This window comes from Dermacentor silvarum, chromosome 3, assembly GCF_013339745.2.
Source record: "Dermacentor silvarum isolate Dsil-2018 chromosome 3, BIME_Dsil_1.4, whole genome shotgun sequence".
NCBI classification, from domain to species: Eukaryota; Metazoa; Arthropoda; class Arachnida; order Ixodida; family Ixodidae; genus Dermacentor; species Dermacentor silvarum.
Window position 1 is genome coordinate 109298373 of NC_051156.1, and position 25428 is coordinate 109323800.

Consider the following 25428-nt stretch of genomic DNA (forward strand, 5'->3'; position numbering starts at 1 on the left):
CGTGCGTATGTCCTCGTCCGTCACGTTGTGCAACATAAAATGCAGCTTCAGCCGCACGGCCTGGTTGGCTGGATCAACCACGATGCACCGATGTTCATTCACTTTTACTTCCTTGGCGCTTGCAAGCCTTTTCACACCTTCATCGCTCTTGAAAGTCACTGCCCAAACGTGGCTCATTTGATACGCCCCTAGGGCGATAACATCCGGCAGTAGGCCTAAGCTAGCCAGTGCGTCGCGGAAATGCTCCACCCGATACGGCCTGGCACGTACATCGGCATGTAAAAACAATGTATTTAAAACAATCCGACCTGTAGGCAGTTGAGGCAGCAAAACTTGATAGTCCGGGTCTTCTGAACCAAAATTCCTGTTACCGCGGCCCTGCTGGGCCGCTGACGCCGCTCCTATGGAGCTCATGTTCGACACGTCCGCTCGCTAGCGCGGCAGAAAGCCGAATCCCTGCGCTACCGAGGCGGACAATACACACCGAGGAGACACGCCCACTTTCATTTCTGCTAGTTGAGACGGCGTTGAGAAAGTGAAATGTCGCGAAATAATGATACTGCACAAGATTGCAACACACTTCTTTTCTAGTGCCTGAAAAATGAGTAGCACTATTGCTAAAGGCAGCAAAAATACATCTCCGCCTTTGCCCCAGGTGAGGATCAAACTCACGACCTTCAGATTATGAGACAGACGCGCTGCCTACTGCGCTACCGATGCGGACAATACACACGAGGAGACACGCCCACTTTCATTTCTGCTAGTTGAGACGGCGTTGAGAAAGTGAAATGTCGCGAAATAATGATACTGCACAAGATTGCAACCCGCTTGTTTTCTAGTGCCTGAAAAATGAGTAGCACTATTGCTAAAGGCAGCAAAAAATACATCTCCGCCTTTGCCCCAGGTGAGGATCGAACTCACGACCTTCAGATTACGAGACTCACGCGCTGCCTACTGCGCTACCGAGGCGGACAATACACACCGAGGAGACACGCCCACTTTCATTTCTGCTAGTTGAGACGGCGTTGAGAAAGTGAAATGTCGCGAAACAATGATACTGCACAAGATTGCAACCCACTTCTTTTCTAGTGCCTGAAAAATGAGTAGCACTATTGCTAAAGGCAGCAAAAAATACATCTCCGCCTTTGCCCCGGGTGAGGATCGAACTCACGACCTTCAGATTATGAGACTGACGCGCTGCCTACTGCGCTACCGAGGCGGACAATACACACCGAGGAGACACGCCCACTTTCATTTCTGCTAGTTGAGACGGCGTTGAGAAAGTGAAATGTCGCTTTTTTTTATTTATTGCCAGTCCTCGACATAGAACAACACAAATTGCAATGAAAACTATACAAAAACAGCAATATATACATTTGTTGCGGTCCGCTACTGCGGCATGACGTTGTCTATTAAAATTCCTTGAGCTCTGTCAGGGTTTCAACCCTGGACAGCCACTCAGGAACAGGTTGTTGTGATTTCTGTACTTCTATGTACCTCTGCATACATTCACGGAAGTATACACGCGCCGGTCGGGCATCAGGATCACAGTGGTACCCCGCCATTCTCGAGCGCCATAGACAGTGGAGGCCCGTGAGCATGATCAGGTCGTACGGGAAACCTTCGTCGTCATTTACAGGCAAAAACCTGATTCCCTGGGGATCTATCGGTAACTCCTTTTTTAAGGTTCTTTGCAACACGTCCCAGAAATAGACCCCGTCCCAACAGTGGATGAAGACATGATCTATGTTTTCCGGTTTTCTACAAATAAGGCAGTTGGTTCCCCATGGCAAATAGAACTTATGTTTTTCCAGAAATGTTTTAACGTGTAAAGTACCGGTATGCAATTTAAAGAAGAACGATTTGGTGCCTGGTTGCACTGGCATCTTTCTCACCCTTTTCAGAACGTCTAGGCCTGGGCCTCCACTGTACACGGCTCTGTACATGGGTACAAGCAAAACACTATCACACAAATCTCGATATAACTTTTTCCGTTTTTCAGTCCACAAATATGCATTTGAAAAACGAGCACGCAGAAAAGAAAGACTATCAACTATTTCCCGGAAGAAACCACGAACTGGACCTGTCATTGTTTCGGTACCAACAACAAACTCGGGAAGGGCTCGTGATAGTCTCATTTGGATAACGGTGCGCAGAAAAGGGTCAGTCGTATCGCGAAAGAAAAAGCACGCACTTTATCTTATGAATGTTGGTCAAAATCGTTCTTCCGCGGATGCCGCACGTCTGGTGCGGGCCGACTATATCCTTGATAACTGACTGAACCCGACGTGCCAGTACCTTCATCAATATTTTGTAGTCGCAGTTAGTCAGCGCTATGGGTCTGTAAGAGGAAAGTTGCCTGAGCTTTTCGGTCTCTTCTGTTTTCGGAATTAGTACTGTATGGGACTGGCCAAAGGATGGTGGAAGCATTTTCAGTTCATATGCTTCATTGAAAACTGCGGTTAGACTAGGAGCTAGGTGGTCCTTGAAAGTTTTGTACCAAACTGCACAAAGACCGTCTGGTCCTGGTGACTTGCCAGGGTTCAGGTCTTCGATAGCTTTCATCACTTCGTTTTCTGTTATTGGTTGTTCTAACGTATCTTTTACTTCGCTCGACGATTGCGGTATTCGCTCCAAAAATAGGCGTTTGAATCCTTGCATATTGACGGGCCTGAATGCGAAAAGCTTTTGAAAATGTTCAAAGAAAGCACACCCTATGTTATGGTTATTGGTTACTTCAACCCCGTCGCGTTCGATGGCCTCAATATGCTTGCGTCTGGAGTGCTTTTTTTCTAATCCCAGCGCTCTTTTCGTAGGCATTTCGCCGCATGCCAGCCTTTCTGCTCTCGCGCGCACCAGTGCACCCCGGTAGCGCTCTTCGTCAAACGCCTCAAGTTTCTTCTTAACGGCACGCATATCTTCTTTATAAGCGCCCGGTTGCGTGCATTCGAGCTTCGCAAATTTATCCAGCATTGATTTTAAAGCGTTTTCTCTTGCCTTCTTTTCATATTGCAGTACGCTACCCCTTTCGATTGCCTTCATTTTAATAGTTTGCTTCAGCAACTCCCATTCCTCGCCTAACTTGATGGAACTGTCATTTCCAAAAGTGTTCAGAGCAGCCACTACCTTTTCGTTAAAAGTGTCATCCCGTAGCAGCTCCGCATTCATTTTCCACAGTTCCCACACAAATTTGCTTCCTTCTTTCTTGTGGCCAACCCTGCATTTTACCAGGCAGTGGTCAGAAAAGGATACTGCAGTCACTGCATAATACTGGAATTTTTCGACTAAGTCATCTGACAAATAAATACGGTCCAATCGCGCGTGACTTCTGCCCTGCAAATGAGTATACCTCACGTCTCGGTCCCCCCGAAAACACTCAGCGATGTCCTCCAATTCGTATTCGCGTAGAATCTGTGCCAGGGTATCACTGCTCTTGTCATGAACTGTGCGTCGCGTAGACCTATCCTGGGCACTCAATACGCAATTGAAGTCACCAACTAAGGCCATCATTTTGTGCACCGAGAGGTGATGCTGTAGGTTAAGAAAGAAATTTGCCCTTTCTTCCACTGTATTAGGTGCATAAACACACAACACGCGCCAGTGTACATCGCAATAGCTGAAGTCACAAACGATAAGACGGCCAGAGGTGCATGAAAAGTAACCTTCCATAACAAGCCCTGGGAGCTTCTTCACGAACAATACACATCCAGCCGACGTCCCTACGGCGTGGCTCACTACCGTATAGTACGTATAGGTGAACCTTTGCACCATGCTCCCGGTCTGCTTCTCGCCGTCTACCGTGGTTTCTTGCACGGCTGAAACGTCGAGGTCCTGGTCCACTAGTATTCGGTACACCTGACTGTTTCCTTTTGGCGGCCAGACCTCGAACGTTTAGCGTGCCGAGGCTAAGCGACGGGTTGGAAGCCATTACTAATACAAGAAGGGGGGGGGGGGAGAAGGCCCGGAGCATGGTGCTCACCTTAACGTCTAGCAGTCCGCTAGACGCCTCCGTGGCCATCCGGTGGCCGTCGGTCGACTTCGTCTGGGGTCGGCTTCGCGGCTGGCCTACGGTCGGCCTCCAGGTTCGGCTTAGGCTTGATGGTCGAACGCCTTCCGGACAACGTCTTAGCGGGCGGAGCCTCAGAGTCACCGCCGGCCTTTCCGTCGACTCTTGACCGATGCCGAGACGCCTTCGATGCGGGCGTTGGTGGGGGTCGTGCTATCTTCTGCTGCCAGAGTAGCGTCAGTATCATGCTGGGGGCTCTCGTTCTCTGCCGGGGTCTCCGTCACGCTCCCGAGAGTTGCTGCTGGCTCCGTGGGGGTAGGGACATCATGCCATCCTCCTTTCGTCGGGGTGGTCGTCTCGCTCGTTTCTGCCGCCGCGTTGCCGCTTCCGGCTCCCTTGGCCACGTCCTCCGCCTCGATGACGTCCATCATGTGCTCTGATGTCAAAGGCTCGCTCTCTGCCGAACCCGCGGCTACTGCGTAAGAGCGTACACAGTCCGCGTCGGCGTGGCCGAAAAGCCTGCACCTGGAGCAACGGGGAACCTTACATTCTCGTCGTACGTGGCCAGAACCCCGACAGCGCAGACACTGCATAGGGCGACCTGGGGCGACCACAAGCGCGAGTTCGCCGGCGACGCGTATCTGATGGGGCAAGTCGTCGACCTTCATCCCAGACTTCAGCTGCAGTAGCACTGCTCGGGTCGTTTAGCCCTTGTCAGAGACGCCATCCACTCGCCAGCGCTCGCAGGTCACTTCGGTCACTTGGCCAAAGGAGGCCAACGCCGTCTTCACGTCCTCGTCTTCAACACCGTGCAGAAGCCAGTGGAGACGCAGCTTCACCTGTTGTTCCTTCGGGTCGATCACCAGGCAGCGACGCCCCTTGACCTGCAGCTCCTTCAGCGCCGCCAGCTTTTTGGAAGCTTCGGCTGTGTTCATCGTCACCGCCCACACATGGTTGATTTGGTACGCTCCAAGGGCGACGACGCCCGAGAGCATACCAACAGCTTGAAGCGCGTCCCGAAAATCTTCTACACGGAACGGGCGAACACGAGCGTCGCCGTGCAAAAAAAACCGTATTTAATACGATGCGTCCTGTTGGTAGTCGTGGCAAAATAATCTGGTAGCCCTTATCATCCTCAGTCAAAAGCCTGTTGCCGCGGCTGACTGCCGCATTAGCCGCTCCAGTGGAGCCCATGATACCGCGATCCGTTAAGCTCGGAAGCCGGAAGCAGAATGCGCTACCGAGGCGGACAATACACACCGAGGAGACACGCCCACTTTCATTTCTGCTAGTTGAGACGGCGTTGAGAAAGTGAAATGTCGCGAAATAATGATACTGCACAAGATTGCAACCCGCTTGTTTTCTAGTGCCGGAAAAATGAGTAGCACGATTGCTAAAGGCAGCAAAAAATACATCTCCGCCTTTGCCCCGGGTGAGGATCGAACTCACGACCTTCAGATTATGAGACTGACGCGCTGCCTACTGCGCTACCGAGGCGGACAATACTACCTCAGGAGACACGCCCACTTTCATTTCTGCTAGTTGAGACGGCGTTGAGAAAGTGAAATGTCGCGAAATAATGATACTGCACAAGATTGCAACACACTTCTTTTCTAGTGCCTGAAAAATGAGTAGCACTATTGCTAAAGGCAGCAAAAAATACATCTCCGCCTTTGCCCCAGGTGAGGATCAAACTCACGACCTTCAGATTATGAGACAGACGCGCTGCCTACTGCGCTACCGATGCGGACAATACACACGAGGAGACACGCCCACTTTCATTTCTGCTAGTTGAGACGGCGTTGAGAAAGTGAAATGTCGCGAAATAATGATACTGCACAAGATTGCAACCCGCTTGTTTTCTAGTGCCTGAAAAATGAGTAGCACTATTGCTAAAGGCAGCAAAAAATACATCTCCGCCTTTGCCCCAGGTGAGGATCAAACTCACGACCTTCAGATTATGAGACAGACGCGCTGCCTACTGCGCTACCGATGCGGACAATACACACGAGGAGACACGCCCACTTTCATTTCTGCTAGTTGAGACGGCGTTGAGAAAGTGAAATGTCGCGAAATAATGGTACTGCACAAGATTGCAACCCGCTTGTTTTCTAGTGCCTGAAAAATGAGTAGCACTATTGCTAAAGGCAGCAAAAAATACATCTCCGCCTTTGCCCCAGGTGAGGATCGAACTCACGACCTTCAGATTATGAGACAGACGCGCTGCCTACTGCGCTACCCAGGCGGACAATACACACGAGGAGACACGCCCACTTTCATTTCTGCTAGTTAAGACGGCGTTGAGAAAGTGAAATGTCGCGAAATAATGATACTGCACAAGATTGCAACACACTTCTTTTCTAGTGCCTGAAAAATGAGTAGCACTATTGCTAAAGGCAGCAAAAAATACATCTCCGCCTTTGCCCCAGGTGAGGATCGAACTCACGACCTTCAGATTATGAGACTGACGCGCTGCCTACTGCGCTACCGAGGCTTTTTTTATTCTTTATTGCCGATTGTGACAAGCAAAACAACAGAATACAAATGATAAAAACATCAGCCTACTTTGGCTGACGTAGGAGGGATTAAAATCTTTTCATTACAGCCAAGTCATCGAGTACAGAAATCCATTCGGGCGGTTCAGCTTGCGCCCGATACACTTCCCTAAGGGCCACAACACTTTCAATAAAGTTTTCGCGCGTCGAACGGACGTTAACATCTGCATGTCGCACTTGCATTCGCGTCTTCCACAGACTGTGGAGGCCCAAAAGCATGATTAGGTCAAATGGTACTTCTGCTTCATTTGCGATGGGCAAGAACCTGATGCCATATGGGTCCAGGGGAAAATCTTTTTTGACGGTTCGCTGGAGGACATCCCAATGAAAAATTGGGTCCCAGCAGTCAAGGAACACATGTTCTACTGTCTCAGGCTTTTTGCATAACAGGCAGTTAATCGTCCATGGGACGAAAATCCCCTTTTCATGCAGCCACGTCTTAACAGGAAGTGTGTTAGAGTGTAACTTAAAAAAAAAGGATTTCACGGATGGGTTAACCGGCATTCTCTTAACTCGCTTCAGAACATCTTACCCTGGGCCTCCACGGTGAGGTAAACGATAAATAGGAATCGGCAACATTGTGTCCACAAGATTCTTATACAGATTTCGTCTCGAAACATTGCTCAAATACTCCATGGAAAAACGCACATGCAATAGCCGGAAAGAAAGTACAACCTCTCGCATATACCCACTGATAGCCCCATACATACTCTCACACGATGACACAAGGATTTCTGGGAGATGTCTCTGCAGCCTTACTTGGATAGCAGTCCTCAGAAAAGTATCCCTTTGATCTCGGAGGAATATAAAACGCGACACAACTTGACGCAGAAATAAGTGCACAAGGCCAAGCCCTCCCTCCTTAACAGAAACAAACAAGTTGGTACGACTGGTTCTCTCCCAGTTAGACGCCCAAATAAAAACTGCAAAAACACGGTGTATCTTTTGAATACTGGCCCGCGTTGCACACAAAACATTCATAATGTACCATATTTTGGATACAAGGAAAAGGTTGCAGACGGAGGCGCGCGAAAACATTGATAACGGCCTACCCTGCCATGCATCTGCTTTCTCCCTCGCCCTTGACACTTGCTCATTCCAACATTCACTTGGATCCCGATAATACTGAAGGGGGACACCGAGATACTGCGTTGGCAGACAAGACCATCGCAGTCGCGCGAAAAGATCGGGCATCGTTTCCCAGTCACCATGCCAAAAACCAGAGCTCTTATCCCAGTTTATCAGGCAGCCCGTTTGCTTGCAAAATTCATCAACCACGCTGATCACTTCAGTAATACTGTCTCTGTTTGAACAGAATACTGCAATGTCATCCGCATAAGCGAGGATTTTGACATGTGCTGACTGTAAACGAAAGCCTGAGATGCGTTCACTCTTGATTACAGCCAAACAGAGTGGTTCTAGGTATGCCGCAAACAGAAGGGGCGACAATGGGCATCCCTGCCTTACTGATGCACGCACTACCAGCTTGTCGGAGAAGTCCCCATTTACAATGATGCGCGTAGTGCAGTTTGCATACGCCATTCTGACGCCTTCTATGATCACCCGTCCTACGTTAGCGTGCTCTAGTATGCAAAAAATAACATCATGTGAGACGCGATCAAAGGCTTTTGCCAGATCTAGTTGCATCATTGCAATTCGATCCCCCAGCGCATCACAGCATTCCAATACTGTACGTGAGACATGTACATTTGTGGCAATGCTACGTCGCTTGATTCCGCAAGTCTGATGCGGTCCAACCAATTTCGTTATCACGCCCTGTAATCTCTTCGCTAGGACCTTCATGTATATTTTGTAATCAACGTTGGTGAGGCTGATCGGGCGATAGGACCCCACCAACAAACGCTTCTCTGGGTCATCTGATTTTGGGATCAACACTATGTGCGACGTGGTGAATGACAGTGGTACTTGCTTTCGTTCATACGCCTCAGTCAAGACTCGTAATAGTAACTGAGCGACTATGGGCTTAAATGTTCTGTAAAACTCGGCACCAAGCCCATCAGGTCCTGGAGCTTTACCATTCTGTAGGTCTTCTATTGCAGCTTCAATTTCGTTTTCCGATATGGGCATCTCAAGACGCTCCTTTACATCGTCCTCAAGTCTTGGCAGGAGAGACAAAAAATCAGAACAGAAAGCATCACCCATCTCTCTCGCATGGCCAAGAAGGTCGCTGAAGTACACTTTAAATACCTGCTGGATTACATTAGCATCGTTTGAAATTTCATCACCGTTTCTTATCTGCCTGATTTGTTTCTGGCAAGCGTATCGTTTTTCATCTGTTAAAGCTCGCTTCGTTGGTGTTTCACCGGCCCACAGTTTCTGTGCTCTTGCGCGTATAACTGCTGATTTGTACCTATCACTGTCTAATCTTTCAAGCTGGCTTTTCACATCCCTTATATTTTTCGCATATTTTCCAGGCTCGGTACTCTCCATGCTTATTAAGAACTGCAGTTGCTCGCGCGCTGCTTTTTCCTCTTGCTTTTCTTTGTGTCAGTTGAAGCAGCTCTTTTCTATGGCTTTACTTTTTAGCCACTCCTTGAAGTCTTCCCACTGAACCGCAAAGATACTGGACCGCTCCTCGAGCAGCTTCTGCATTTCATCTTCAATGTCCTTTACAAATCCCTCGTCCTCCAAGAGTTTAGCGTTTAATTTCCAGAGATTCCAGTTGAAGCGCGTACTCCTTTCTTTCGCACCAAAACTTGCGATCACCAGGCAATGATCGCTAAAAGCCACAGGTTCAACTTTGTAATCTGTGCAAAGAGGTACAAGCTCAACGGATGCGTAAATCCTATCCAGTCTGGCATGGCTATCTCGTTGAAAGTGCGTGTATTGCGGTCTGTTCCCGTAGGTGAATGTGCTGCCAATATCCTCTAAGCCATTGTCATGAACCAGACCGTTTAACAATTGTGCGCTCCTATCACGCACAGGCGTACACTTCACTCTATCGACTGCGGCACACACACAGTTGAAATCGCCCACAAGCAAAAGCAGTTTGTCACAAACGATGTAGGACTCTAGACGGTTAAAAAAAACGCGGCGTTCGGAGTCTACATTTGGTGAATACACGCATATAATGCGCCAACATAACTTCGAAAACAAAAAGTCTGCTACGAGAAGGCGACCACTCGGACAAGAAAAAATTGACTCCACGATGATTCCTAAACTATTGCGGAGAAACAGGACGCACCCACCCGATGTGCCAACAGAATGGCAAACGCAGACATTGAAGTGTGCACGAAATGTGGACACCATACGCTCAGCAGATTCCTCGCTGTCGATCTTCGTCTCTTGGACGGCTACAATGTCCAGATCGTTGTCAGCGAGAAGACGATTAACTTGACATTGACGCCTTCGAGCGCCAAGGCCCCTGACATTGAGAGTCGCTACGCGTAATGCTACGTCAAGTTTCGTCGCCATGCGCTAGGAAAAAAGGCCGGTGACATACATTGCACACCATACTTGATTCCACAGGGAGCACTGTACGGCGTCGCCATTCCTCGAGTCCGTGTGGAGGCGTCGGGAAAAACGGCAGGCATTCCTTTGCCGGCAGTTCCAAAGCAGTGCACACCGTCTAGTGGATACACTTGCCGCCACAACCGGGAAAGAAAACCACATGCACCCACTCACACACGCACAGGAATACACTGCAAGACTACGGAGGCGGTTTGTCCGCCTGCCGTGTCTCGGCCGCTAAGTTAATTGGGCCGCGGTTTTAGGGTAGAGCGCCGAATTCCTGGGGTTTTCGGTGGCGGCTCGTCACTGCCACCACCCGGCTCTTGCTTTTCACCGACTAACTCCTCGCGGGAGTGCTTCCCAGCTGTCAGAGCGGCAGCCTCCTGGCTGAAATCCATGGTCTCGGGGTTCCTAGGCTCCACGTTGTCGGGAGTTTTGTCCGCAGCTGTCGTCTTATCCTCTAGCGTGCCGTCGTATTCCGGCTGAACCTCACGTTGCACTTGCACGGCCGCCGCTACTGCATTGGACGTCGTCGCACTCTGCTTCGTCAGTGGCGTCAACGTAGGCCTATCCCGCGTCGCTGGTTGCCCAGTTTCACGGGCTGCATCCTCCGCATCCGCCTCGTCCATTAGCAGCTCAGACGAGTCTTCACTTGTACCGGGGCCAGCGATGCTCGCATAAGTGCGGGCACATTGGCCCTCTTCGTGGCCGAACCGTCGGCAGGCTCCGCAACGTGGGACCCGACAATCTTTACGGATGTGGCCCGTATTACGACAGCGAAGGCATAACGGAGGCCTACCTGGAACGACGTCGAGCGCCAACTCACCGCTAACGTTGAGCTGGTGCGGCAAGTCGTCGAGCTTCACGCCAGCTTTCAGCTTAAGTGTGACGAGCCTCGTTGTGGAGCCCTTCTCTGACATGCCCCGCACACGCCAACGCTCCCGGGAAACTTCGGTGACTTTCCCGTATGACGCAAAGGCGGCTCGTACGTCTTCGTCCGGCACGTTGTGTAGCAGCCAGTGAAGCTTGAGTCGCACGTCCTGGTTCGCGGGATCAATCACCAGGCAGCGGTTTCCTTTCACAAGTACCTCACCGACGCTGACAATCTTCGTTACCGCTTCAGAATCCTTAATAGTAACGGCCCAGACGTGGCTCATCCGATACGCCCCCAGGGCGATAACATCGGCGAGCAGTTCATGCTGAGGCTAACGTGTCCCGGAAATCCTCGACCCGATACGGGCGGGCCCTGATATCGGCGTGCAAAAAAACAGTATTTACAACGAAACGCCCTGTAGGCAGTCCTGGCAAAACAACCGGGTATGAACTTTCCTCTTCGGTAGCCCTGTTACCGCGGCCAGGCATGGCCGCTGAAGCCGCTCCTACGGAGCCCGTCATCACACGTCCGTTCACTGCGGTGGCCGGAAGTAGAAATACTGCGCTACCGAGGCGGACAATACACACGAGGAGACACGCCCACTTTCATTTCTGCTAGTTGAGACGGCGTTGAGAAAGTGAAATGTCGCGAAATAATGATACTGCACAAGATTGCAACACACTTCTTTTCTAGTGCCTGAAAAATGAGTAGCACTATTGCTAAAGGCAGCAAAAAATACATCTCCGCCTTTGCCCCGGGTGAGGATCGAACTCACGACCTTCAGATTATGAGACAGACGCGCTTGCCTACTGCGCTACCGAGGCGGACAATACACACGAGGAGACACGCCCACTTTCATTTCTGCTAGTTAAGACGGCGTTGAGAAAGTGAAATGTCGCGAAATAATGATACTGCACAAGATTGCAACCCGCTTGTTTTCTAGTGCCTGAAAAATGAGTAGCACTATTGCTAAAGGCAGCAAAAAATACATCTCCGCCTTTGCCCCAGGTGAGGATCGAACTCACGACCTTCAGATTATGAGACAGACGCGCTGCCTACTGCGCTACCCAGGCGGACAATACACACGAGGAGACACGCCCACTTTCATTCCTGCTAGTTGAGACGGCGTTGAGAAAGTGAAATGCTGCGGAACAGTGAGACTGCACAACATTGCAACACACTTCCTTTCTAGTGCCTAAAAGATGAGCAGCACTGTTGCTTAAGGCAGCAAAAAATACATCGCCGCCTTTGCCCCGCGTGAGGATCGAACTCACGACCTTCAGATTATGAGACTGACGCGCTGCCTACTGCGCTACCGAGAACAAAAGGAAACTCGCCCAATCTCATTCCTGCTAGTTGAGACGGCGTTGAGAAAGTGAAATGCTGCGGAACAGTGAGACTGCACAACTTTGCAACACACCTACTTTCTAGTGCCTAAAAGATGAGCAGCACTGTTGCTTAAGGCAGCAAAAAATACATCGCCGCCTTTGCCCCGGGTGAGGATCGAACTCACGACCTTCAGATTATGAGACCGACGCGCTGCCTACTGCGCTACCGAGGCTTTTTTTTATTGCCGATTGTGACAAGCAAAACAACAAAATACAAATGATAAAAACATCAGCCTACTTTGGCTGACGTAGGAGGGATTAAAATCTTTGCATTACAGCCAAGTCATCGAGTACAGAAATCCATTCGGGCGGTTCAGCTTGCGCCCGATACACTTCCCTAAGGGCCACAACACTTTCAATAAAGTTTTCGCGCGTCGAACGGACGTTAACATCTGCATGTCGCACTTGCATTCGCGTCTTCCACAGACTGTGGAGGCCCAAAAGCAACGATTAGGTCAAATGGTACTTCTGCTTCATTTGCGATGGGCAAGAACCTGATGCCATATGGGTCCAGGGGAAAATCTTTTTTGACGGTTCGCTGGAGGACATCCCAATGAAAAATTGGGTCCCAGCAGTCAAGGAACACATGTTCTACTGTCTCAGGCTTTTTGCATAACAGGCAGTTAATCGTCCATGGGACGAAAATCCCCTTTTCATGCAGCCACGTCTTAACAGGAAGTGTGTTAGAGTGTAACTTAAAAAAAAGGATTTCACGGATGGGTTAACCGGCATTCTCTTAACTCGCTTCAGAACATCTTACCCTGGGCCTCCACGGTGAGGTAAACGATAAATAGGAATCGGCAACATTGTGTCCACAAGATTCTTATACAGATTTCGTCTCGAAACATTGCTCAAATACTCCATGGAAAAACGCACATGCAATAGCCGGAAAGAAAGTACAACCTCTCGCATATACCCACTGATAGCCCCATACATACTCTCACACGATGACACAAGGATTTCTGGGAGATGTCTCTGCAGCCTTACTTGGATAGCAGTCCTCAGAAAAGTATCCCTTTGATCTCGGAGGAATATAAAACGCGACACAACTTGACGCAGAAATAAGTGCACAAGGCCAAGCCCTCCCTCCTTAACAGAAACAAACAAGTTGGTACGACTGGTTCTCTCCCAGTTAGACGCCCAAATAAAAACTGCAAAAACACGGTGTATCTTTTGAATACTGGCCCGCGTTGCACACAAAACATTCATAATGTACCATATTTTGGATACAAGGAAAAGGTTGCAGACGGAGGCGCGCGAAAACATTGATAACGGCCTACCCTGCCATGCATCTGCTTTCTCCCTCGCCCTTGACACTTGCTCATTCCAACATTCACTTGGATCCCGATAATACTGAAGGGGGACACCGAGATACTGCGTTGGCAGACAAGACCATCGCAGTCGCGCGAAAAGATCGGGCATCGTTTCCCAGTCACCATGCCAAAAACCAGAGCTCTTATCCCAGTTTATCAGGCAGCCCGTTTGCTTGCAAAATTCATCAACCACGCTGATCACTTCAGTAATACTGTCTCTGTTTGAACAGAATACTGCAATGTCATCCGCATAAGCGAGGATTTTGACATGTGCTGACTGTAAACGAAAGCCTGAGATGCGTTCACTCTTGATTACAGCCAAACAGAGTGGTTCTAGGTATGCCGCAAACAGAAGGGGCGACAATGGGCATCCCTGCCTTACTGATGCACGCACTACCAGCTTGTCGGAGAAGTCCCCATTTACAATGATGCGCGTAGTGCAGTTTGCATACGCCATTCTGACGCCTTCTATGATCACCCGTCCTACGTTAGCGTGCTCTAGTATGCAAAAAATAACATCATGTGAGACGCGATCAAAGGCTTTTGCCAGATCTAGTTGCATCATTGCAATTCGATCCCCCAGCGCATCACAGCATTCCAATACTGTACGTGAGACATGTACATTTGTGGCAATGCTACGTCGCTTGATTCCGCAAGTCTGATGCGGTCCAACCAATTTCGTTATCACGCCCTGTAATCTCTTCGCTAGGACCTTCATGTATATTTTGTAATCAACGTTGGTGAGGCTGATCGGGCGATAGGACCCCACCAACAAACGCTTCTCTGGGTCATCTGATTTTGGGATCAACACTATGTGCGACGTGGTGAATGACAGTGGTACTTGCTTTCGTTCATACGCCTCAGTCAAGACTCGTAATAGTAACTGAGCGACTATGGGCTTAAATGTTCTGTAAAACTCGGCACCAAGCCCATCAGGTCCTGGAGCTTTACCATTCTGTAGGTCTTCTATTGCAGCTTCAATTTCGTTTTCCGATATGGGCATCTCAAGACGCTCCTTTACATCGTCCTCAAGTCTTGGCAGGAGAGACAAAAAATCAGAACAGAAAGCATCACCCATCTCTCTCGCATGGCCAAGAAGGTCGCTGAAGTACACTTTAAATACCTGCTGGATTACATTAGCATCGTTTGAAATTTCATCACCGTTTCTTATCTGCCTGATTTGTTTCTGGCAAGCGTATCGTTTTTCATCTGTTAAAGCTCGCTTCGTTGGTGTTTCACCGGCCCACAGTTTCTGTGCTCTTGCGCGTATAACTGCTGATTTGTACCTATCACTGTCTAATCTTTCAAGCTGGCTTTTCACATCCCTTATATTTTTCGCATATTTTCCAGGCTCGGTACTCTCCATGCTTATTAAGAACTGCAGTTGCTCGCGCGCTGCTTTTTCCTCTTGCTTTTCTTTGTGTCAGTTGAAGCAGCTCTTTTCTATGGCTTTACTTTTTAGCCACTCCTTGAAGTCTTCCCACTGAACCGCAAAGATACTGGACCGCTCCTCGAGCAGCTTCTGCATTTCATCTTCAATGTCCTTTACAAATCCCTCGTCCTCCAAGAGTTTAGCGTTTAATTTCCAGAGATTCCAGTTGAAGCGCGTACTCCTTTCTTTCGCACCAAAACTTGCGATCACCAGGCAATGATCGCTAAAAGCCACAGGTTCAACTTTGTAATCTGTGCAAAGGGGTACAAGCTCAACGGATGCGTAAATCCTATCCAGTCTGGCATGGCTATCTCGTTGAAAGTGCGTGTATTGCGGTCTGTTCCCGTAGGTGAATGTGCTGCCAATATCCTCTAAGCCATTGTCATGAACCAGACCGTTTAACAATTGTGCGCTCCTATCACGCACAGGCGTACACTTCACTCTATCGACTGCGGCACACACACAGTTGAAATCGCCCACAAGCAAAAGCAGTTTGTCACAAACGATGTAGGACTCTAGACGGTTAAAAAAAACGCGGCGTTCGGAGTCTACATTTGGTGAATACACGCATATAATGCGCCAACATAACTTCGAAAACAAAAAGTCTGCTACGAGAAGGCGACCACTCGGACAAGAAAAAATTGACTCCACGATGATTCCTAAACTATTGCGGAGAAACAGGACGCACCCACCCGATGTGCCAACAGAATGGCAAACGCAGACATTGAAGTGTGCACGAAATGTGGACACCATACGCTCAGCAGATTCCTCGCTGTCGATCTTCGTCTCTTGGACGGCTACAATGTCCAGATCGTTGTCAGCGAGAAGACGATTAACTTGACATTACGCCTTCGAGCGCCAAGGCCCCTGACATTGAGAGTCGCTACGCGTAATGCTACGTCAAGTTTCGTCGCCATGCGCTAGGAAAAAAGGCCGGTGACATACATTGCACACCATACTTGATTCCACAGGGAGCACTGTACGGCGTCGCCATTCCTCGAGTCCGTGTGGAGGCGTCGGGAAAAACGGCAGGCATTCCTTTGCCGGCAGTTCCAAAGCAGTGCACACCGTCTAGTGGATACACTTGCCGCCACAACCGGGAAAGAAAACCACATGCACCCACTCACACACGCACAGGAATACACTGCAAGACTACGGAGGCGGTTTGTCCGCCTGCCGTGTCTCGGCCGCTAAGTTATGGGCCGCGGTTTTAGGGTAGAGCGCCGAATTCCTGGGGTTTTCGGTGGCGGCTCGTCACTGCCACCACCCGGCTCTTGCTTTTCACCGACTAACTCCTCGCGGGAGTGCTTCCCAGCTGTCAGAGCGGCAGCCTCCTGGCTGAAATCCATGGTCTCGGGGTTCCTAGGCTCCACGTTGTCGGGAGTTTTGTCCGCAGCTGTCGTCTTATCCTCTAGCGTGCCGTCGTATTCCGGCTGAACCTCACGTTGCACTTGCACGGCCGCCGCTACTGCATTGGACGTCGTCGCACTCTGCTTCGTCAGTGGCGTCAACGTAGGCCTATCCCGCGTCGCTGGTTGCCCAGTTTCACGGGCTGCATCCTCCGCATCCGCCTCGTCCATTAGCAGCTCAGACGAGTCTTCACTTGTACCGGGGCCAGCGATGCTCGCATAAGTGCGGGCACATTGGCCCTCTTCGTGGCCGAACCGTCGGCAGGCTCCGCAACGTGGGACCCGACAATCTTTACGGATGTGGCCCGTATTACGACAGCGAAGGCATAACGGAGGCCTACCTGGAACGACGTCGAGCGCCAACTCACCGCTAACGTTGAGCTGGTGCGGCAAGTCGTCGAGCTTCACGCCAGCTTTCAGCTTAAGTGTGACGAGCCTCGTTGTGGAGCCCTTCTCTGACATGCCCCGCACACGCCAACGCTCCCGGGAAACTTCGGTGACTTTCCCGTATGACGCAAAGGCGGCTCGTACGTCTTCGTCCGGCACGTTGTGTAGCAGCCAGTGAAGCTTGAGTCGCACGTCCTGGTTCGCGGGATCAATCACCAGGCAGCGGTTTCCTTTCACAAGTACCTCACCGACGCTGACAATCTTCGTTACCGCTTCAGAATCCTTAATAGTAACGGCCCAGACGTGGCTCATCCGATACGCCCCCAGGGCGATAACATCGGCGAGCAGTTCATGCTGAGCTAACGTGTCCCGGAAATCCTCGACCCGATACGGGCGGGCCCTGATATCGGCGTGCAAAAAAACAGTATTTACAACGAAACGCCCTGTAGGCAGTCCTGGCAAAACAACCGGGTATGAACTTTCCTCTTCGGTAGCCCTGTTACCGCGGCCAGGCATGGCCGCTGAAGCCGCTCCTACGGAGCCCGTCATCACACGTCCGTTCACTGCGGTGGCCGGAAGTAGAAATACTGCGCTACCGAGGCGGACAATACACACGAGGAGACACGCCCACTTTCATTTCTGCTAGTTGAGACGGCGTTGAGAAAGTGAAATGTCGCGAAATAATGATACTGCACAAGATTGCAACACACTTCTTTAGTGCCTGAAAAATGAGTAGCACTATTGCTAAAGGCAGCAAAAAATACATCTCCGCCTTTGCCCCGGGTGAGGATCGAACTCACGACCTTCAGATTATGAGACAGACGCGCTTGCCTACTGCGCTACCGAGGCGGACAATACACACGAGGAGACACGCCCACTTTCATTTCTGCTAGTTGAGACGGCGTTGAGAAAGTGAAATGTCGCGAAATAATGATACTGCACAAGATTGCAACCCGCTTGTTTTCTAGTGCCTGAAAAATGAGTAGCACTATTGCTAAAGGCAGCAAAAAATACATCTCCGCCTTTGCCCCAGGTGAGGATCGAACTCACGACCTTCAGATTATGAGACAGACGCGCTGCCTACTGCGCTACCCAGGCGGACAATACACACGAGGAGACACGCCCACTTTCATTTCTGCTAGTTAAGACGGCGTTGAGAAAGTGAAATGTCGCGAAATAATGATACTGCACAAGATTGCAACACACTTCTTTTCTAGTGCCTGAAAAATGAGTAGCACTATTGCTAAAGGCAGCAAAAAATACATCGCCGCCTTTGCCCCGGGTGAGGATCGAACTCACGACCTTCAGATTATGAGACTGACGCGCTGCCTACTGCGCTACCGAGGCTTTTTTTTTATTATTGCCGATTGTGACAAGCAAAACAACAAAATACAAATGATAAAAACATCAGCCTACTTTGGCTGACGTAGGAGGCATTAAAATCTTTGCATTACAGCCAAGTCATCGAGTACAGAAATCCATTCGGGCGGTTCAGCTTGCGCCCGATACACTTCCCTAAGGGCCACAACACTTTCAATAAAGTTTTCGCGCGTCGAACGGACGTTAACATCTGCATGTCGCACTTGCATTCGCGTCTTCCACAGACTGTGGAGGCCCAAAAGCATGATTAGGTCAAATGGTACTTCTGCTTCATTTGCGATGGGCAAGAACCTGATGCCATATGGGTCCAGGGGAAAATCTTTTTTGACGGTTCGCTGGAGGACATCCCAATGAAAAATTGGGTCCCAGCAGTCAAGGAACACATGTTCTACTGTCTCAGGCTTTTTGCATAACAGGCAGTTAATCGTCCATGGGACGAAAATCCCCTTTTCATGCAGCCACGTCTTAACAGGAAGTGTGTTAGAGTGTAACTTAAAGAAAAAGGATTTCACGGATGGGTTAACCGGCATTCTCTTAACTCGCTTCAGAACATCTTGCCCTGGGCCTCCACGGTGAGGTAAACGATAAATAGGAATCGGCAACATTGTGTCCACAAGATTCTTATACAGATTTCGTCTCGAAACATTGCACAAATACTCCATGGAAAAACGCACATGCAATAGCCGGAAAGACAGTACAACCTCTCGCATATACCCACTGATAGCCCCATACATACTCTCACACGATGACACAAGGATTTCTGGGAGATGTCTCTGCAACCTTACTTGGATAGCAGTCCTCAGAAAAGTATCCCTTTGATCTCGGAGGAATATAAAACGCGACACAACTTGACGCAGAAATAAGTGCACAAGGCCAAGCCCTCCCTCCTTAACAGAAACAAACAAGTTGGTACGACTGGTTCTCTCCCAGTTAGACGCCCAAATAAAAACTGCAAAAACACGGTGTATCTTTTGAATACTGGCCCGCGTTGCACACAAAACATTCATAATGTACCATATTTTGGATACAAGGAAAAGGTTGCAGACGGAGGCGCGCGAAAACATTGATAACGGCCTACCCTGCCATGCATCTGCTTTCTCCCTCGCCCTTGACACTTGCTCATTCCAACATTCACTTGGATCCCGATAATACTGAAGGGGGACACCGAGATACTGCGTTGGCAGACAAGACCATCGCAGTCGCGCGAAAAGATCGGGCATCGTTTCCCAGTCACCATGCCAAAAACCAGAGCTCTTATCCCAGTTTATCAGGCAGCCCGTTTGCTTGCAAAATTCATCAACCACGCTGATCACTTCAGTAATACTGTCTCTGTTTGAACAGAATACTGCAATGTCATCCGCATAAGCGAGGATTTTGACATGTGCTAACTGTAAACGAAAGCCTGAGATGCGTTCACTCTTGATTACAGCCAAACAGAGGGATTCTAGGTATGCCGCAAACAGAAGGGGCGACAATGGGCATCCCTGCCTTACTGATGAACGCACTACCAGCTTGTCGGAGAGGTCCCCATTTACAATGATGCGCGTAGTGCAGTTTGCATACGCCATTCTGACGCCTTCTATGATCACCCGTCCTACGTTAGCGTGCTCTAGTATGCAAAAAATAACATCATGTGAGACGCGATCAAAGGCTTTTGCCAGATCTAGTTGCATCATTGCAATTCGATCCCCCAGCGCATCACAGCATTCCAATACCGTACGTGCGACATGTACATTTGTGGCAATGCTACGTCCCTTGTTTCCGCAAGTCTGATGCGGTCCAACCAATTTCGTTATCACGCCCTGTGATCTCTTCGCTAGGACCTTCATGTATATTTTGTAATCAACGTTGGTGAGGCTGATCGGGCGATAGGACCCCACCAACAAACGCTTCTCTGGGTCATCTGATTTTGGGATCAACACTATGTGCGACGTGGTGAATGACAGTGGTACTTGCTTTCGTTCATACGCCTCAGTCAAGACTCGTACTAGTAACTGAGCGACTATGGGCTTAAATGTTCTGTAAAACTCGGCACCAAGCCCATCAGGTCCTGGAGCTTTACCATTCTGTAGGTCTTCTATTGCAGCTTCAATTTCGTTTTCCGTTATGGGCATCTCAAGACGCTCCTTTACATCGTCCTCAAGTCTTGGCAGGAGAGACAAAAAATCAGAACAGAAAGCATCACCCATCTCTCTCGCATGGCCAAGAAGGTCGCTGAAGTACTCTTTAAATACCTGCTGGATTACATTAGCATCGTTTGAAATTTCATCACCGTTTCTTATCTGCCTGATTTGTTTCTGGCAAGCGTATCGTTTTTCATCTGTTAAAGCTCGCTTCGTTGGTGTTTCACCGGCCCACAGTTTCTGTGCTCTTGCGCGTATAACTGCTGATTTGTACCTATCACTGTCTAATCTTTCAAGCTGGCTTTTCACATCCCTTATATTTTTCGCATATTTTCCAGGCTCGGTACTCTCCATGCTTATTAAGAACTGCAGTTGCTCGCGCGCTGCTTTTTCCTCTTGCTTTTCTTTGTGTCGGTTGAAGCAGCTCTTTTCTATGGCTTTACTTTTTAGCCACTCCTTGAAGTCTTCCCACTGAACCGCAAAGATACTGGACCGCTCCTCGAGCAGCTTCTGCATTTCATCTTCAATGTCCTTTACAAATCCCTCGTCCTCCAAGAGTTTAGCGTTTAATTTCCAGAGATTCCAGTTGAAGCGCGTACTCCTTTCTTTCGCACCAAAACTTGCGATCACCAGGCAATGATCGCTAAAAGCCACAGGTTCAACTTTGTAATCTGTGCAAAGGGGTACAAGCTCAACGGATGCGTAAATCCTATCCAGTCTGGCATGGCTATCTCGTTGAAAGTGCGTGTATTGCGGTCTGTTCCCGTAGGTGAATATGCTGCCAATATCCTCTAAGCCATTGTCATGAACCAGACCGTTTAACAATTGTGCGCTCCTATCACGCACAGGCGTACACTTCACTCTATCGGCAGCGGCACACACACAGTTGAAATCGCCCACAAGCAAAAGCAGTTTGTCACAAACAATGTAGGACTCTAGACGGTTAAAAAAAACGCGGCGTTCGGAGTCTACATTTGGTGAATACACGCATATAATGCGCCAACATAACTTCGAAAACAAAAAGTCTACTACGAGAAGGCGACCACTCGGACAAGAAAAAATTGACTCCACGATGATTCCTAAACTATTGCGGAGAAACAGGACGCACCCACCCGATGTGCCAACAGAATGGCAAACGCAGACATTGAAGTGTGCACGAAATGTGGACACCATACGCTCAGCAGATTCCTCGCTGTCGATCTTCGTCTCTTGGACGGCTACAATGTCCAGATCGTTGTCAGCGAGAAGACGATTAACTTGACATTGACGCCTTCGAGCGCCATGGCCCCTGACATTGAGAGTCGCTACGCGTAATGCTACGTCAAGTTTCGTCGCCATGCGCTAGGAAAAAAGGCCAGTGACATACATTGCACACCATACTTGATTCCACAGGGAGCACTGTACGGCGTCGCCATTCCTCGAGTCCGTGTGGAGGCGTCGGGAAAACGGCAGGCATTCCTTTGCCGGCAGTTCCAAAGCAGTGCACACCGTCTAGTGGATACACTTGCCGCCACAACCGGGAAAGAAAACCACATGCACCCACTCACACACGCACAGGAATACACTGCAAGACTACGGAGGCGGTTTGTCCGCCTGCCGTGTCTCGGCCGCTAAGTTGGGCCGCGGTTTTAGGGTAGAGCGCCGAATTCCTGGGGTTTTCGGCGGCGGCTCGTCACTGCCACCACCCGGCTCTTGCTTTTCACCGACTAACTCCTCGCGGGAGCGCTTCCCAGCTGTCAGAGCGGCAGCCTCCTGGCTAAAATCCATGGTCTCGGGGTTCCTAGGCTCCACGTTGTCGGGAGTTTTGTCCGCAGCTGTCGTCTTATCTTCTAGCGTGCCGTCGTATTCCGGCTGAACCTCACGTTGCACTTGCACGGCCGCCGCTACTGCATTGGACGTCGTCGCACTCTGCTTCGTCAGTGGCGTCAACGTAGGCCTATCCCGCGTCGCTGGTTGCCCAGTTTCACGGGCTGCATCCTCCGCATCCGCCTCGTCCATTAGCAGCTCAGACGAGTCTTCACTTGTACCGGGGCCAGCGATGCTCGCATAAGTGCGGGCACATTGGCCCTCTTCGTGGCCGAACCGTCGGCAGGCTCCGCAACGTGGGACCCGACAATCTTTACGGATGTGGCCCGTATTACGACAGCGAAGGCATAACGGAGGCCTACCTGGACGACGACGAGCGCCAACTCACCGCTAACGTTGAGCTGGTGCGGCAAGTCGTCGAGCTTCACGCCAGCTTTCAGCTTAAGTGTGACGAGCCTCTTTGTGGAGCCCTTCTCTGACATGCCCCGCACACGCCAACGCTCCCGGGAAACTTCGGTGACTTTCCCGTATGACGCAAAGGCGGCTCGTACGTCTTCGTCCGGCACGTTGTGTAGCAGCCAGTGAAGCTTGAGTCGCACGTCCTGGTTCGCGGGATCAATCACCAGGCAGCGGTTTCCTTTCACAAGTACCTCACCGACGCTGACAATCTTCGTTACCGCTTCAGAATCCTTAAGAGTAACGGCCCAGACGTGGCTCATCCGATACGCCCCCATGGCGATAACATCGGCGAGCAGTTCATGCTGAGCTAACGTGTCCCGGAAATCCTCGATCCGATACGGGCGGGCCCTGATATCGGCGTGCAAAAAAACAGTATTTACAACGAAACGCCCTGTAGGCAGTCCTGGCAAAACAACCGGGTATGAACTTTCCTCTTCGGTAGCCCTGTTACCGCGGCCAGGCATGGCCGCTGAAGCCGCTCCTACGGAGCCCGTCATCACACGTCCGTTCACTGCGGTGGCCGGAAGTAGAATCTACTGCGCTACCGAGGCGGACAGAGAACAAAAGGAAACTCGCCCAATCTCATTCCTGCTAGTTGAGACGGCGTTGAGAAAGTGAAATGCTGCGGAACAGTGAGACTGCACAACATTGCAACACACTTCCTTTCTAGTGCCTAAAAGATGAGCAGCACTGTTGCTTAAGGCAGCAAAAAATACATCGCCGCCTTTGCCCCGGGTGAGGATCGAACTCACGACCTTCAGATTATGAGACTGACGCGCTGCCTACTGCGCTACCGAGGCGGACAGAGAACAAAAGGAAACTCGCCCAATCTCATTCCTGCTAGTTGAGACGGCGTTGAGAAAGTGAAATGCTGCGGAACAGTGAGACTGCACAACATTGCAACACACCTACTTTCTAGTGCCTAAAAGATGAGCAGCACTGTTGCTTAAGGCAGCAAAAAATACATCGCCGCCTTTGCCCCGGGTGAGGATCGAACTCACGACCTTCAGATTATGATACTGACGCGCTGCCTACTGCGCTACCGAGGCTTTTTTTTTCTTTATTGCCTTTTGCAAAATACAGTCAGAATTTCGACACTTCACAATTGGTAAAAGTGCCCACCAGTCTTTGGTGTGCACGAGATTTTAAAACCGCCTAAGGTTCGCAAGCTCGTTTAACACACTAATCCATTCTGGCTTTTCGTTTTGCGCATCGAACACTTCTTTTATGTAACAGACACTTTCAATAAAATATTCACGAGTACTTCGAACATTTATGTCAGCGTGTCTAACAGCCATTCGGGTGCGCCACAGGCTGTGCAACCCTAATAGCATAAACATGTCGTATGGCACTCCTCCTTCATTTTCCGTCGGGAGAAAACGGATGCCATAGGGTGTTATGGGCAAGTCTTTCTTTATAGTTCGCTGCATGACGTCCCAGTGGAAAACGGCGTCCCAGCAGTCTATGAATACGTGTTCAATTGTCTCTTCCTTGTGGCATAGTAAACAATCCACAGACCAGGGGATAAAAATACCTCTTTCCTGAAGCCACGGTTTTACAGGTAGTGTATTGGAATGCAGCTGAAAAAAGAAAGACTTTGCCGATGGCCTGACAGGCATACGTTTTACCCTTTTTAGGACGTTTCTTTCACTACCCACACTGAACATCGATCTATACAGCGGCACTGGCAATACCACGTCAATTAGATCTTTATAGAGACGTTTTTTGGGAACGTGGCTGAGGTACTCCATTGAGAAGCGCACCTTCAGAAACCGGAATGCCCATATCACTTCTTTCAAATATCCACTCATAGGGCCACTGTTAACACTGCTAGATACAATGAATTCAGGAAGGGCCGTACCTAGTCTCAGTTGCATCACTCTAACCAGGAAAGGGTCTTTTTGGTCTCTTAAAAAGGCAAAACGACACACTATCTGCTTCAAGAACAGATGCGCCAGTCCAAGCCCCCCTGTTTTGACAGATCGAAATAAGTTTGTTCGACTCGTTCGCTCCCAATTGGATCCCCATACGTACACTGCCAGCACCCGATGCAAACGTTGCACGTGAACTCTAGTCATACACAATGCTTGCAATACATAGCACACTTTGGCAACGGCAAACAGGTTGCAGACCGTCGCGCGGGCAAACATCGAAAGACTACGACCACCCCATTTAACTGCTTTTTCTTGCACCTTCATTGTTTCATTTTCCCAGAATTGCCCCGCCTCTTTATAGTGCTCAAGCGGCACCCCGAGATACTTTGTCGGCGCAACGGTCCACTTCACATTCAAAAAGATGGGTGGGGTGCTTTGCCATGTTCCATGCCACACCCCTAAACACTTATCAAAGTTTATCACGCTACCAGTCATTTTACAAAAAGATAAAGCGTCCTTTACCGCGGTCGCGACACTTTCTTTATCGCTACAAAACAAAGCAATATCATCCGCGTATGTAAGCAGCTTTACTTCCGTTGACTGTAAACGAAAACCTACAATACTGTTGTTATAAAGTATCTTTCTGCAGAATGGCTCGAGGTACAACGCAAATAGTAGAGGACTTAAAGGGCATCCCTGGCGCACACTTGAGCGTACGTGAAAGCTCTCGCCTACTTCCTTATTTATTATAAGGTTAGCGGTACAATTAGCATAGCACATCTTTACTCCATCGAAGAGCACCGAGCCAACATTTACATACTTAAGAACTGAAAAAAGAACGTTATGTGATACACGATCAAACGCCTTTTGCAGATCAAGTTGAAGCAATGCTACATGTTCACCCCACGCATCACAGCATTCCAGAATGGTTCTAGCAATGTGAATATTTGT

The 25428-nt window shown here is 49.6% G+C and overlaps 1 protein-coding gene and 13 non-coding genes across 14 annotated transcripts; all 14 read right to left on the reverse strand.

Moving 5' to 3' along the window:
• Positions 1 to 896: 896 nt before the first annotated feature.
• Trnat-cgu (transfer RNA threonine (anticodon CGU)) lies at positions 897 to 969 on the reverse strand. The gene has a single exon. It is a non-coding gene; the product is annotated as a tRNA-Thr (tRNA).
• Positions 970 to 1146: 177 nt separating this feature from the next.
• Positions 1147 to 1219, reverse strand: Trnam-cau (transfer RNA methionine (anticodon CAU)). The gene has a single exon. It is a non-coding gene; the product is annotated as a tRNA-Met (tRNA).
• A 4211-nt stretch (positions 1220 to 5430) lies between these two features.
• Trnam-cau (transfer RNA methionine (anticodon CAU)) lies at positions 5431 to 5503 on the reverse strand. Its single transcript has one exon. It is a non-coding gene; the product is annotated as a tRNA-Met (tRNA).
• Positions 5504 to 6178: 675 nt separating this feature from the next.
• Positions 6179 to 6251, reverse strand: Trnam-cau (transfer RNA methionine (anticodon CAU)). Its single transcript has one exon. It is a non-coding gene; the product is annotated as a tRNA-Met (tRNA).
• A 176-nt stretch (positions 6252 to 6427) lies between these two features.
• Trnam-cau (transfer RNA methionine (anticodon CAU)) lies at positions 6428 to 6500 on the reverse strand. The gene has a single exon. It is a non-coding gene; the product is annotated as a tRNA-Met (tRNA).
• A 5156-nt stretch (positions 6501 to 11656) lies between these two features.
• Trnam-cau (transfer RNA methionine (anticodon CAU)) lies at positions 11657 to 11730 on the reverse strand. The gene has a single exon. It is a non-coding gene; the product is annotated as a tRNA-Met (tRNA).
• A 176-nt stretch (positions 11731 to 11906) lies between these two features.
• On the reverse strand, positions 11907 to 11979 carry Trnam-cau (transfer RNA methionine (anticodon CAU)). The gene has a single exon. It is a non-coding gene; the product is annotated as a tRNA-Met (tRNA).
• A 415-nt stretch (positions 11980 to 12394) lies between these two features.
• Positions 12395 to 12467, reverse strand: Trnam-cau (transfer RNA methionine (anticodon CAU)). The gene has a single exon. It is a non-coding gene; the product is annotated as a tRNA-Met (tRNA).
• A 5143-nt stretch (positions 12468 to 17610) lies between these two features.
• On the reverse strand, positions 17611 to 17684 carry Trnam-cau (transfer RNA methionine (anticodon CAU)). Its single transcript has one exon. It is a non-coding gene; the product is annotated as a tRNA-Met (tRNA).
• Positions 17685 to 17860: 176 nt separating this feature from the next.
• Trnam-cau (transfer RNA methionine (anticodon CAU)) lies at positions 17861 to 17933 on the reverse strand. Its single transcript has one exon. It is a non-coding gene; the product is annotated as a tRNA-Met (tRNA).
• A 176-nt stretch (positions 17934 to 18109) lies between these two features.
• Trnam-cau (transfer RNA methionine (anticodon CAU)) lies at positions 18110 to 18182 on the reverse strand. The gene has a single exon. It is a non-coding gene; the product is annotated as a tRNA-Met (tRNA).
• Positions 18183 to 23330: 5148 nt separating this feature from the next.
• On the reverse strand, positions 23331 to 23403 carry Trnam-cau (transfer RNA methionine (anticodon CAU)). Its single transcript has one exon. It is a non-coding gene; the product is annotated as a tRNA-Met (tRNA).
• Positions 23404 to 23579: 176 nt separating this feature from the next.
• On the reverse strand, positions 23580 to 23652 carry Trnam-cau (transfer RNA methionine (anticodon CAU)). The gene has a single exon. It is a non-coding gene; the product is annotated as a tRNA-Met (tRNA).
• A 52-nt stretch (positions 23653 to 23704) lies between these two features.
• On the reverse strand, positions 23705 to 25064 carry LOC119443955 (uncharacterized). The gene has a single exon (XM_037708519.2). The coding sequence runs from the start codon at positions 24970 to 24972 to the stop codon at positions 23749 to 23751; it is 1224 nt and encodes a 407-aa protein (XP_037564447.1). The 5' UTR covers positions 24973 to 25064; the 3' UTR covers positions 23705 to 23748.
• Between the last annotated feature and the right edge of the window lie 364 nt (positions 25065 to 25428).